The sequence below is a fragment of the Mastacembelus armatus genome, chromosome 12 (genome assembly GCF_900324485.2).
Source record: "Mastacembelus armatus chromosome 12, fMasArm1.2, whole genome shotgun sequence".
Lineage (NCBI taxonomy): Eukaryota > Metazoa > Chordata > Actinopteri > Synbranchiformes > Mastacembelidae > Mastacembelus > Mastacembelus armatus.
This window is the reverse complement of record NC_046644.1, coordinates 1,914,196-1,928,660: the sequence shown is the minus strand read 5'-3', so window position 1 is coordinate 1,928,660 and position 14,465 is coordinate 1,914,196. Positions and strand designations below refer to the sequence as shown.

The 14,465-nt window shown below is 40.6% G+C and overlaps 1 protein-coding gene across 5 annotated transcripts in view; it reads right to left on the bottom strand.

The window, feature by feature from the left end:
* The window catches only part of pam (peptidylglycine alpha-amidating monooxygenase), a 47,073-nt gene that overhangs the window by 29,115 nt on the left and 3,493 nt on the right, over positions 1 to 14,465 (bottom strand). For all 5 annotated transcript variants that reach the window (XM_026298265.1, XM_026298269.1, XM_026298266.1 and 2 more), the window contains 9 exons: positions 13,914 to 14,037; positions 13,282 to 13,339; positions 11,708 to 11,795; positions 4,754 to 4,845; positions 4,312 to 4,395; positions 3,782 to 3,830; positions 3,476 to 3,543; positions 2,856 to 2,936; positions 2,693 to 2,769 (listed from right to left, as the gene is read on the bottom strand). In XM_026298265.1, the coding sequence (XP_026154050.1) occupies positions 2,693 to 2,769; positions 2,856 to 2,936; positions 3,476 to 3,543; positions 3,782 to 3,830; positions 4,312 to 4,395; positions 4,754 to 4,845; positions 11,708 to 11,795; positions 13,282 to 13,339; positions 13,914 to 14,037 (721 nt within the window). The remainder of the gene's footprint in view (positions 1 to 2,692; positions 2,770 to 2,855; positions 2,937 to 3,475; positions 3,544 to 3,781; positions 3,831 to 4,311; positions 4,396 to 4,753; positions 4,846 to 11,707; positions 11,796 to 13,281; positions 13,340 to 13,913; positions 14,038 to 14,465) is intronic.

Sequence of the window (14,465 nt, the reverse complement as noted above, 5' to 3'; positions counted from 1 at the left end):
ATTGTCACCTGTCATGAGAGCAGGGAGCAGGTGGAAATAAATCTAGAGAGGTGGAGGTTTGCTATGGGAAGAAGATGAATGAAGGTTAGAACGGTGAGATTACAGGGAGTAGAGGTGAAGAAGGTGGAGGATTTTAAGTACCTACGGTCAACAGTCCAGAGCAACAGAGAGTGTGGAAAAGAAGTGAAGAGATGTGTGCAAGCAGGTTGGAACGGGTGGAGGAAAGTGTCTGGTGTGATGTGTGACAAAAGAGTGTCAGCAAGAATGAAAAGAAAGATGTACAAGACAGTGGTGAGACCAGCAATGTTGTCTGGTTTAGAGACAGTGGCACTGAGAAAAAGACAGGAGGCAGAGCTGGAGGTAGCAGAACTGAAGATGTTGAGGTTCTCTTTAGGAGTGACGAGGATGGATAGGATCAGGAATGAGAACATCAGAGGGACAGCTCATGTTAGATGTTTTGGAGAAAAAGCCAGGGAAGCCAGATTGAGATGGTTTGGACATGTTCAGAGGAGGGACAGTGAATACATTGGTAAAAGGATGCTGAGGTTAGAGCTGCCAGCAAGGAGGACTAGAGGAAGACCAAAGAGGAGGTTCTTGGATGTAGTGAAGGAGGACATGAGGATAGTTAGTGTGGGTGAGGAGGATACAGAGGATAGGGTTGAATGGAGGTGGATGATTCACTGTGTCGACCCCTGAAGGGAGCAGCCGAAAGGAAAAGAAGCAGACAAGCGTGTTAAAGTTTAAAGCTATAAGACCATCTCCAAGCAGCTTAGTGTTCCTGTGATTAGAGCTGCACATATTATTCAGAAGCTTAAGGTCCACAGGACTGTAGCCAACCCCCCTGGACGTGGCCACAAGAGGAACTCGACAAGGAAAAGACAGATAAAATGAAAGGTAACCAAAGAGCCCAGTGCAACTTCCAAATCGTCATGTGTCGGGGTTAACTAAAGTTCGGACCAATGATTTGCCCACTCTGGTACTCAGGATTTAACTTTATTTTAACCAAAGACCAGAACAAAGCAAGAAAAACCAGAAAACAGGAACACAGGAAACTAGAGGAACACAAGGGTGTGGGAATATGAACACGGGACAAAGCACATGAATTACGGGGACAGGACATAAACATGAACACCGGGAAGACAGGATATGAACTCAGGGTACAAGGCAGGAAGGTCTGGGTCACACACACTCAAGAAGACGCACCAGACTCACAGGGAAATATGAACACGGATACAGGGCATGAGGGTCTGGGTCACACACACTAGGGACTCATCAGACCACACAGGGAAACATGAAGAAAGCAGGGCTACAGGGAACATAGACAGAACAGGAACAAAGCAGGGCTACAAAAGACAAGAACAAAGCAGGACTACTTAACTTAAAACAAGGTATCCATGAACATAAATCCAAACGGGAAAAAGCAAGGCAAGCGTGGCAAACAAAAACTCTTTAGTCAGAGAAGGCTTCAGCAGTTCTGAGCAGCTGTGGGCAGTTGTGAGCAGACAACCCAGCAAAGACTGTGGCTACTCAGGGAGTACATAAACCAAAGGAACAAAACAAGACACAGGTGAAAACAATAACTAATTGGGGCAAAGTAAAGAGAATAGAATAAAACAAAAACCAGTTCCTGTCATGATCCTTCAATATAAAAGAAACAGGAAGTCACCAAATGCGGATCATGACACAAATAGATTAGAGGTGAACTCCAAGGTCAAGGTACATCAGCGTCAGATCGCACCATATGTCACTGTTTGAGCCACTGTGGACTTAATGGAAGTTGATCGAGGAGGACTCCATTGTTCAAAGCTAATAAAAAAAAAGCGAGACTGGAATTTGCCAAAATGCGTGTTGACAAGCCACAAAGCTTCTGGGAGAATGTCTTTTGGACAGACGAGACAAAACTGGAGCTTTTTCACATCGGCTCTATGTTCACAGACGCAAAAATGAAGCATACAAAGAAAAGATTACTGTACCTACTGAGAAACATGGAGGAGGCTCAGTTATGTTCTGGGGCTGTTTTGCTGCATCTGGCATAGGGTGTCTTGAATCTGTGCAAGGTACAATGAAATCTCAAGACTATCAAGGTATTCTGGAGTGAAATCTGCTGCCCAGTCAGAAAGCTTGGTCTCAGTCACAGGTCATGGGTCCTCCAACAGGATAATGACCCAAAACGCACTAAAAACACTCAAGAATGGCTAAGAACAAACAAGTAGAGTATTCTGAGTGGCCTTCTATGAGCCCTGATCTACATCCTATTGAATATCTGTGGAAAGAGCTGAAACATGCAGTCTGGAGAAGACACCCTTCAAACCTGAGACAGCTGGAGCAGTTTGCTCACGAGGAGTGGGCCAAAATACCTATCGACAGGTGCAGAAGTCTCATTTAGAGTTATAGAAATCGCTTGATTGCAGTGATTGCCTCAAAAGTTTTAACCCTCCCCTCGATGCACTCCGCACGTGCGCAGAAGATAAAATATAATTTAAACATAGATATAGAATTGAACCTACTGCTGCTGCTGCTCACAGTAGCCTCCTGTGTAGACACGCTCACCTTCAGATGGATGTGGACATGCTTCTATTGATAACACAATCAGGGTTTGGCAAAAGTCCCCAAGGCAGTCTTGAACCAGTGATATTGTGGGTACAGTATCACTGAACCTGAACCTTTTAATTGCCTTGATGTGATATTGTACCTGCGGTAGTTGAGGGGACTGTCTTCCAATCAGGCTCCATTTTCCATCTCGGATCCTGTAGCCACTGACCACTTTCCCTGTAACAGAAACACTCATCCAGACTACCACTGACACTGAGGAAGTCGCCCATAAATTGCCTACTAAATTCTCCAGCATGACTCACCAAGCTGGTGTGTGTGAGTCCTGAAGGCAAATGGATGGATTGGATATGACCTGTAATCACAGGCGATGTCTGCATTTGTAACTAACAAAAAAGACAAGAAAAAAATGAAAGGATGTCAAGGCAGGCCCAATCTATAATCAACTGCAAGCACTTTTTTCTGCCTCATGCAATAGCAACATTATAAAGTACACAGTTTTAATGGAAAACATGCCACACATCATATGCTGATCTGTTCCATGATTGTTTTGCCATTAGGACTATATAACTTGCCCTAATGACAAGCACATTATTTTTCAAAAGCTACATTTCAGTGAGATGAAAAATTTATCAGAATGTCATAAAGATCTTATAAACCAAGCTTAAGCATGTGAGGAGAAATAACAAAGCTAAGATCTTTAGAATGTTGCTATGTATGCTGTAAGCAGTGCTGATTACTATTGCACAGGAGCTCTACAGAAAATCTATGCTACCTGTTGATTTTCCCTAGCCCAAACAACAACAAAAAAATGGTCTTTATAGATGTAGAACCTCAGGCAGATGGAATATGTTTTCCAGATAAGAGGAATTTAGTATCTTTGAGCCTGACAATTTAAACCAGTGAAAAGTTAAACCAAACACACCTCTTTTTCCTGGAAGAATGACTGTCCCCACAGACATTAGCAGGTATATGCCAGCAGTGAATGGCTGTCTTTGAGGAGTACACAAAAGAACCACTGTTAGAGGAGGAGGATGCTCCAAGGTCTGATGCAATGTTGCTTATCACTTTTTACACTGACATTTCCTTCCTATTCCTTCTTGCCAAGCTAAAATTTTTATATCTACACATTTCCTGATGCTCAAGCTAAACACTGTCGTGCACACAGAAAATTTCACAGTTCCCTCCAATAAGATCATTCAACAAAAACCTGATGTATTTAAATACTTACGGTTTAGACGTCATTGTTAAGGTAAGTCCTGAGCAATCTCTATGATGGTCTGCAGAACAAGAAAATACAACTAAAGCTGCGAAATCTATTTTTTCAACTGAATGAAAAAAGTGTGTACAAGGTTCTTAATGATAGGTTATATTGCAGTGCTGTTGTTTGGGACTGCATTACACTGTACAACTCATGTAAAACAAATAAATGAATAAGACTAGAAATCTACAGTCATGCAGGCTCTGCAAAGCTATAGCTTAGGTACAACAGTTTAATTCAACAAAGTACCTTACATTAATAACCACTTGCATAGCACCAATGAAATGTGAAAGTAGTGCAAACTAGAAACATTGTAGAACGCAATGCAAAACACAGCACGAAAGAAACACATTTATGAACAATTGCATGTGCATGGCTTTTTTAATGTTCCTATGGACTTATTTAGAAACACAGAAATACATGAATGTCTCGATAATGAATTTAACCTGATTAAATAAAATAAAACAATACTAGCACATTAAATTCTGTTAGGAACCCACCTCTGAAAGCACTGAAATCTCCATAATGGATCTGCAGCACAAAGTAGGGCATTTCTGAATTTTTTCCAACTTTAAAACCAACATCTGTTGAGATGCAAAGAGAATAGCAGTGGTTAAAAAAAAACATAAAATCATAGAAAAATATAAACAACTGTGGAACAACAGATCAAAACACACATTACTGTACATAAGAAAATATTTGACAATACATGATCATTTTTGGCACAAGTATCTTTAGTGGAGTGGCTTGAGATCTGTGGATTGCAAAAAGTAAAATGGACATAGTTGCTTGAAAGACATGATTAAATGCCACAAATAAATTCCATTTACCTCCATTACACTACCACATTAGACGAGGACAGCCATGGCTAGATACAGCCAGAGGTCAGTGGATAAACATTAGACTTTCAGTAATTGTGAACCAACCTTTTAAGAGTCATACCTTTGGGTAATTTAGTAGGTTGTGCATTGCGAGCCCAGGCATACATAATGGAGGGTTCATCCTCACAAGTGCCTTGAGCACCGCCGCAGTCCCTGGAGACAGCAATAACACAATCACTACACTTTCTGTTGATGAATGACTGGATTGGAAAAAAGTGAAGTAGAAGTAGTCAAAGAAAGACACCAAAGCACGCATAGTGTTCAAAAGTGCATATAGTATTCAAAACAGCATGACATGTGACATGATGAATGATTCAACATCAGTAACAGACCAAAAAAAAAAATCAATAATAATGGAAATTCCTTTTGACAGGACTTTATGAATTATTTTATGTAGTTTAACTAAATTAATCTGTCGCTGGTCAATCTTATAATTATGCCACAATGATTCATTTTTTTTATATGTTTTGCTTTTCATTTATTGAATTTATGTGACTATATTTACGGTGCATTCAGAAAGGATTCAGATCCCCTTCACTTTTTTCAATATTGTTATGTTGCAGCCTGATACTACTACAATTGAAATGTATTTTTTTCTCATGACTCTACACTCAGTGCCACATAATGACAAAGTGAAAACAGAATTTTAGAAATGTACTAATATCACTAACAGGCTCCCAGAGTTCTCAAAAGCAGAATGGGAGGCAGAGCCTTTAGCTATCAAGCTCCTCTCCTGTGGAACCAGCTCTCAGCCTGGGTTCAGGAGGCAGACACTCTCTGTACTTTTAAGGCTAGACTTAAAACCTTCCTCTTTGACAAAGCATATAGTTAGGGCTGGCTTCAGGCAACCCTGAACCATCCCTTAGTTAGTTATGCTGCTATAGGCCTAGACTGCCCGAGGACCATTGGTGCACTGAGCTCCCCTACCCTAACCCCCCCCCCTTCTCTCCCACCTCATGTATATTCCACCATTGAATGTTACTAACCTTGTGCTCTCTCTCTCCCCTAGTTTGTGCTCTCTCCCTCCCTCTCTCTCTCTCTCTCTCTGTACCTTCTGCAGGTGTCCCTGGTCCTGGAGCTGTTTATCGCTGATGTGCAGTTACTGGCCCCACCAACTTGCAGTGTCTATTTGTTGTTTATTGTTGCTGTTCTTTTCTCTCTGCTCTATCCACTCACCCCAACCGGTCGAGGCAGATGACTGAGCCCGGTTCTGCTGGAGGTTTTTTTCTTCCGTTAAAGGGAGTTTTTTCCTCTCCACTGTTGCCAAGTGCTTGCTCATAAGGGAATTGTTGGGTTTTTAGTTTTAGTTTTTGTAAAGTGCCTTGAGATGATTTGTATTGTGATTTGGCGCTATACAAATAAAATTTAATTGAATTGAAATGTTTGTAAATTTATTTTTCAAAAACTGAAATATCATATTTACATAAGTATTCAAACACTTTGCAACAGCAGAATGATCTTTGCTGAGATGCTTCTACACCTTGACTGGAGTCCACCTGTGGTAAATTAAATTGATTGGACTTGATTTGGAAAGGCACACACCTCTTTATAGAAGGCCACACAGCTGGCAATGCATATCAGAGCAAAAACCAAACCATGAGGTCAAAGGAACTGGCTGCAGAGCTCAGAAACAGGATTGTTGATAGGCACAGAGCTGGAGAAGGCTACAAAAATATTTCTGCTGCACTGAAGGTTCCCAGGAGCACAGCGGCCTCCATAATACTCAAATGGAAGAATTTTGGCACAACCAGGACTCTTCCAAGAGATGGTCACCCAGCTAAACTGAGCACCAACAGAGCACCTTCCCCGGTCTTGTTTCTCCTCCTCGTGTGTTTTCTTTCCCTCTCCTTCCGTGTGTGTCTGTCTGTCAATTGTCCACAGGTGCAGCAGGAGTAAGGGGGGCGTTCCAGGGATCAACCGCCCCATAAGGCTCCCGGCTTCTCTCAGCCAGTTGCCAGATCGTCTAGTCTACTAACCTGGTAGTCCCTAGCTCTCTTCTAACTCTAATCTTCAGAGTAATAAACCAGCGTCTCTTCGCAGGTGGCGCATGCCTGGTCTTCCTCCGACCCCGCTCCAGCTTCACCTGCGATCCCCAAGTCTGTGTTGGTCCAGCACTTCAGGAAGACAACCCGAGTCACTCCACGGATTCTGCTCCGTCGACGGCCCGTTTCCCCTGAAGCATCCAGGACGGGTCCAGCAGTGCGGCTGGCCCTGGACTCGTCCCTGCACCTGTTAATTGACTGTTATTTCCAATAAAGAGACTAACTGATTCTGATCTGCGTTTGGGCCTTTCAGTCCCCAACATATAACAACAGGAGTGGCTTAGGGACAACTCTATGAACTCTAGACAAAATGGGTTTTACCTTCACAAGAAGTCAAACCTGAAAAAAGCAGGACTTGACTGGAGAACACAAAAACCAGTTCTACTTGTCATTGTGTACCGTCCACCTGTCCCTTACTCAAGAGTTTTTAACTGAATTCCCTGACTTCCTGTCTGATTTAGTGCTTAGTTCAGATAAAGTCATTATAGTGGGAGATTAACATTCATGTAGATGTTGAAAATAACAGCCTCAGCATTGCATTTAATTCTATATTAGATTCAATTGGTTTCATTCAAAATGTTAATAAACCCACCCACTGTTTCAATCACACCCTTGATCTTGTTCTGACCTATGGCATCGAAATTGAACATCTAATAGTTTTTCCCCCAAATCCTGTTTTGTCAGATCATTCTTTAATAACTTTTGAATTTAAAATGATGGATCATGCAGCGTTTGGAAGAAAATTCCACTACAGCAGATGTTTATCTGACAACGCTGTTAATAAATTTAAGAAAATGATTCCATCTTTATTTACATCTATGCCAAGTACCAACACAGTGGAGGGCAGCTGCCTCAATCCCACTCCCTACCAAATTGATCATATTGTTGACAGCGCTGTAACCTCACTGCATGAAACCCTTTATACCGTGGCCCCTCTGATAAAGAAGTAAATGAATCAGAGGAGACTAGCCCCATGGTACCATACCTTAAAGCTGACATCACGAAAGCTGGCGTTCCACAAACTTAGAGGAAATTTTTCTAGCCTGGAAAAACAGTCTAATAACATATAAAAAAGCTCTCCATAAAGCCAGAATTGCATAGTCCATCACTAATAGAGGAAAATAAGAACAATCCCAGGTTTCTTTTCAGCACTGTAGCCAGGCTGACAAAAAGTCACAGCTCTGTTGAGCCCAGTGTTCCCTTAGCTCTCAGCAGTGATGAATTTATGAGTTTCTTTACAAATAAAATCACAACTATTAGAGCTAAAATTCAGCAGATGCTTCCTATACCTGCAATAAATGAATCTTCTACTACAGTAGCTCTTGAATCATCTGTAGGACCTCAGTTATGTCTAGACTGCTTCTCTCCCATAGATCTCTCTGAATTTACATCAGTAGTTGCTTCATCGAAATCATCAACGTGTCTCTTAGACCCCATCCCGACTAGACTGCTTAAAGGCACCCTGCCATTAATGAACTCATCTTTATTGGACTTGGTAAATTTATCTCTAGTATCAGGCTACGTACCACAGGCCTTTAAGACTGCAGTAATCAAACCTTTACTCAAAAAGCCTAGTCTTGATCCAGGAGTCTTGGCTAATTATAGACCAATATCCAACCTGCCATTTATTTCTAAAATCCTAGAAAAAGCTGTTGCTAAGCAGCTATCAGACCACTTACACAGGAATGAACTATTTGAAGATTTTCAATCAGGATTTAGAGCACATCATAGTAAAGAAACAGCACTGTTAAAAGTTACCAACGATCTTCTCTTAGCCTCAGATAATGGACTTGTTTCTATACTTGTCCTCCTAGACCTTAGTGCTGCATTCGACACCATTGACCACAACATCTTATTACAGAGACTGGAGCATGTGACTGGTATCAGAGGAACAGCGTTAAAATGGTTCCAATCCTATTTATCGAACAGATTCCAGTTTGTTCATGTCCATGATGAACCTTCCACACGAACAAAAGTTAGTTATGGAGTTCCACGAGGCTCTGTGCTAGGACCGATTCTGTTCACCCTGTACATGCTTCCTTTAGGATATGTCATTAGGAAGCACTCTATTAAATACCACTGCTATGCAGATGACACTCAGTTGTATCTATCTATTAAACCTGTTAACACAAACCAGTTAACCAGACTTCAAGCCTGTCTAACTGACATAAAGGCCTGGATGACCAGGAACTTTTTACTTTTAAACTCAGAGAAAACAGAAGTCATTATATTTGGGCCAAAAAATCTCAGAAATAACTTTTCTCAAATTATAGCTACTCTAGATGGCATAGCCCTGGCCTCCAGCACTACTGTAAAAAACCTTGGAGTTATTTTTGACCAGGACATGTCCTTTACCTCACACATAAAACAAATCTCTAGAACTGCATTCTTTCACCTGCGCAACATTTCCAAAATTAGGACCTTCCTGTCTCAAAATGATGCAGAAATAGATTACTGTAACTCATTACTATCTGGATGTCCCAATATCTCCATAAAAAGCCTCCAATTAATCCAGAATGCCGCAGCCAGAGTCCTGACAGGAACTAGCAAGAGAGATCATATTTCTCCTATATTGGCTTCTCTTCATTGGCTCCCTGTAAAATATAGAATAGAATTTAAAATCCTTCTTCTCACATACAAATCCCTTCATAATCAAGCTCCTTCATACCTTAAAGACCTCATAGTACCATATTATCCCAATAGACCACTTCGCTCTCAGAGTGCAGGTCTACTTGTGGGTCCCAGAGTTTCCAGAAGCAGACTGGGAGGCAGAGCCTTTAGTTATCAAGCTCCTCTCCTGTGGAACCAGCTCCCAGCCTGGGTTCAGGAGGCAGACACTCTCTGTACTTTTAAGGCTAGACTTAAAACCTTCCTCTTTGACAAAGCATATAGTTAGGGCTGGCCTCAGGCAACCCTGAACCATCCCTTAGTTATGCTGCTATAGGCCTAGACTGCCTGAGGACCATCGGTGCACTGAGCTCCCCTACCCTAACCCCCCCCTTTCCCTTCCCCTCCCCTCTCTTCCTCTCCTCCCACCTCATGTATATTCCACCATTGAATGTCACTAACCTTGTGCTCTCTCTCTCCCCTAGTTTGTGCTCTCTCCCTCTCTCTCTGTTCTCTCTGTTCTCTCTGTACCTTCTGCAGGTGTCCCTGGTCCTGGAGCTGTTTATCGCTGATGTGCAGTTACTGGCCCCACCACCTTGCAGTGTCTATTTGTTGTTTATTGTTGCTGTTCTTTTCTCTCTGCTCTATCCACTCACCCCAACCGGTCGAGGCAGATGGCCGCCCAAACTGAGCCCGGTTCTGCTGGAGGTTTTTTCTTCCGTTAAAGGGAGTTTTTCCTCTCCACTGTCGCCAAGTGCTTGCTCATAAGGGAATTGTTGGGTTTTTAGTTTTAGTTTTTGTAAAGTGCCTTGAGATGATTTGAATTTGTGATTTGGCGCTATACAAATAAAATTGAATTGAATTGAATTGAATTGAATTGAATTATTTACAAAAATGTAAGAGGTGTACGCACTTCTGTGAGATACTGTAAGTGCTTCCAAACCCTTTGAACTCTGCTTTAAAGGCAGATAGATTTGAGTATCATCCGCATAGCAATGGAAGGACAGACCATGCTTCCTAAAGATAGAACCCAATGGGAACATATACAGTGAAAAGAAAACAGGAGCTAAAATGGATCCCTGGGGAACACCACATGACAGAGAGGCTACCTCAGATTCACCAATGTTGACTCTAAAACTCAGATTGGAGAAATAAACCATTCAAGAACATTCCCTTTTATGCAGACATAGTGCTCCAAACGAGCATTGCAACAGCATGATCGACAGTGTCAAAAGCAGAGCTCAGATCTAAGAGCACAAGTATAGCATGATCCCCAGCTTGACCAGCATAAAATATCATTTAAAACGTTCAAAAGGGCAGTCTCAGTCAAATGGTGTTTTCTAAAACCTGATTGAAAGACTTCAAAAATCTTATTTGCATCTAGTTGTTGCAGAAGAACTTTTTCTAAGATCTTTGTAATAAAAGAGATTAGAGATGGGTCTAGAGTTGGCTAGATCTAGGTTTCAGGAAATATGGTTGGAGGACATCAATGGAGGAGCCAGACGGCTTTAATTGACACACAATCTCTTGAAGATGTGTAAGAGAAATAGGTTCACACTATGTGTGCAAAGCTTGTGTCATACCCAAAAAGACTCGAGGCTGTAATTGATGCCAAAGATGTTTCAGTTAAGTACTGAGTAAAGGGTCTGAATACTTATGCAAATGTGATATTTCAGTTTTTTCTTTTCATAAATTTATAAACATTTCTAAAATTCTGTTTTCACTTTGTCATTATGTAACACTGAGTGTAGATTGAGAAAAAAAATTTAAAACAACAGTAGTATCAGGTTGCAATATAACAAAAATATAACAAATTTTTTTAAAGTGAAGGGGTTCTGAATACTTTCTGAATCCATTGTATGTGCATCATACTGCCAATATAAAAAAATTATACATGCAGCTTTAATGTTAACTGAAAAGACATGAAAAGGAGCATAATGGTAATTTGTGAGCTTTAAAGACAATTCATAAAGATGTGAACAGCATATCCTGCAATGTCAACAGCGTAGATTACACAGAAAGTAATAGGGAAGGGTTCAATTTCCCCGAGGGAGTACATTTTTGTTTGAAATAAAAATAACATAGCAGTGGACTCTGATAAGCCCAGGAAGTTTTATAGCTGCACTCAACTAAACAGGCTTAGCAGCAATAGTGTGAGTATTCAAAAGTATGCTATGATTCAGTGGCAGTGGAACAGCCTGAAACATTGCCCCTAAGCTTTGCTGCTCTTGACACTAAGCCTAAATGTTAATATTTACACTTTGTAACTGCAAATGCTTTTATGCTAACATTAAAACATGTTATAAAACAAACATATATAAAACAAACATTCACACACTTTGTTCTGACTTAAAGTTGGATATTACCAGTAGCTGTTGGTGGAGATGGGAGTCTGGCAGCCAAATAGCAGCATATGATGGACTGTGTCCATAGTAGCATGAGGTATGAAGTCCACTGAGGAGAAAAAGCATAGTGGTTAAATATTTTGTTGTTCAGCATACTTCTATTCTCTCCTGACATCTCTGTCTCAACTTGATCTGCTATCTAAGCTACTTGGGATGCACCACATGCTCCTCAGCTCAAGGGCAGAAAGATTAATTGAGGACTAAATACCCTCACTATGCAAACAGAGTGATATTTAGATCCCACAGACAAACTGGAGAAAGAAACTTGCCAACATCAAATTTAAGTTAGGGCTGCATAATTAATGTTTAGGTCACAATGTTGATTCAACCCTGAATACAATCTCACTGTTAAATAACAATTCTGTCATGTTTCTATTAGCAGGGAGATATTTTTCTTATGTTGTATCCCCCAATGACAGGACTGTGTTAACACCATGTGACAAAAAAGGGCAAATGTGAAAATATCCCCTACCCATCACCTATTAAATAGCTGAAAGACCTTAGACTACAGGACTGTCCCACATGCACACCTTTCCCATGTTGGATGAGTGTGCGTAACTCTGAAACCAATGATCTGACATTCGCTCATGCTGCACGTCGTGACTGGTCAGCTACACAGAGGTCACAGAAAAGTCAACACTGTAATATTAGTTCACTCTCAACACATCAGTGATCAAACAAATACTGGTTATCAATTGCAAAGTTAAAAAGCAGCAGTGACTGGTCATAATAACGAGAGAAATATTCTGCTCTTGAGTTGTGAAGAAAAATTTGCCTAGACAATCAGACTATTTGTATTCGGACGCAGAGTAAATGGACGCAGAGTAAACCAATCAGAGAAACGAACAATATGACACAAGCAAAACGACAGTGAGACCAGCGAATGGCGTGCGGTAGCATCTCCACGCAAGCTTGTTGTGGTTCTTGTTGTAAAAACATGAGAATACAGTGTTATCACCAGTTCTGTGCATATTTTTAAACTGAGTAACCACAAAAGCCAGTTATAGGAAGATGTGTGGACTTGGGACTGGCATTGAGCAACGTTACAATAAAGTCAGTAAATATTTGCAAGGTTTGTTTAAATCTGATTGGATGGCTGGAGAGGAAAGCCTGCCCCATTGCAAATAAACGGCTGTGATTGACCTGGCTCATTTGAAGCCAGAAGAAAAGACTCCATGGCAGGGTCTCCTGACCCACATTATTTCACTGAGAATGGAGTGGGTCTGGCTGGCCAGGCTAAAAAAAAAAAAAAAAAAAAAAAAAAAATCTGCATTCTGATTTAAATTAAATTAAAAAAATCATGATTTTTTTTACCCAGAATCATGCAGTCTTAATTTAAGCAAGGAGTCACGTCCAACAAAACACAGATTCTTTTAAACATATTTTGCAACAAAATCCTGTACACAAAGACAAGCTACTTCTACTGATGTTATGGCTGCTACTACTACCTCTCTTCTGCTTTTACAATGTCTCGTTCAGTTGTTGCTGCTACTTCAGCTATAACTATTTACCTATATTACTACTGCTATACTCACCAATGTATGCATCTCGACTAGTTGGCACAGGAAATGCTATGCACAGATAAGTGTCCGACTGAAATATTAAAAAACACAATGATATTATAATAGAGAAGAACCATCAGTTACTAACAGTTATGCTCAGCAACATAGCTTTATGGTACATTCAGTTTTACACTTATATTTGGAGAAACAAAGATATCTAGATTTCAACAAAAATACCACTGAGGTACAATATGTCATGACAACTAGTAGGTGAAGTTTAGCACAGCAAAGAAAGCAGGTTCTCAGGCAGTAAGCACTACCACAGAAGAGAAACTTTTACACTATGATCTATGCGTGAAGAACTAAAAGTATTCCCTGTTTCTTCAGTCACAATGTAAGCAGAGTTCCTGACTTCATCAAATGCATCCAGGAGCAGAAACTGGCTCCTTATTTTTAAAAAAAGAGTAAAAAAATAGTAAAGAAATGTCCATCAGAGACTCAGGTGAGATTGTAAATGTCTTGTTTTGTCTGACCTACAGCTCAATCCCAAAACATTCAGTTTATTATCACTGAAGGAAATTAGTAAATATTCACTGGAAACAGTGACTTTTTTGCATTTTCAGGTGTAATGATAAGCATAGTCAGTTTCTGAGAAACAGACTCACCCCAGCTGGGACAACACCTGGCATCCGAATATGCACAGAGAAATTGTGAGAGTTTGCTGAGACCTGTGGCTGCTCGGTCCTGGACATACAGGTGCTGGGATCTAACAATACATTTTCCTGAAACCTTAGGAAAAAAACAGAGTTAATGCTGTTTGCTCAGCTCTTGGTTATTAATAGTAGAGGCAGTATTACTGGAGTCATACACAATAAACAATATGCACTGTAAAAAACAATGGATGTGGAGGCAGTACCAGACAGTAACAGTATACTCAGCTGTCTCAAGAATAAGGTAAGGAATTTTTCTTACCTTATAAAATCCCACAAAAAGACCACAGCAACCGTGTGACTTTTCAGTGCATTTTAAAAGGTCCTTAAAACAATGGAGTGTGTACAGTGTGGCATAAATAATATTTTATGACCACTTTCCTTATTTATTGTGCAATGGCAACAGGACTTGAGACAGCTGCTTTTCGGGTCTCCCCTCCCTTGAGCTTATTAGGATTCCCTTATTACATAAAACATCTGTAGTTTTTGGGGACTTTTTGCCTTTGT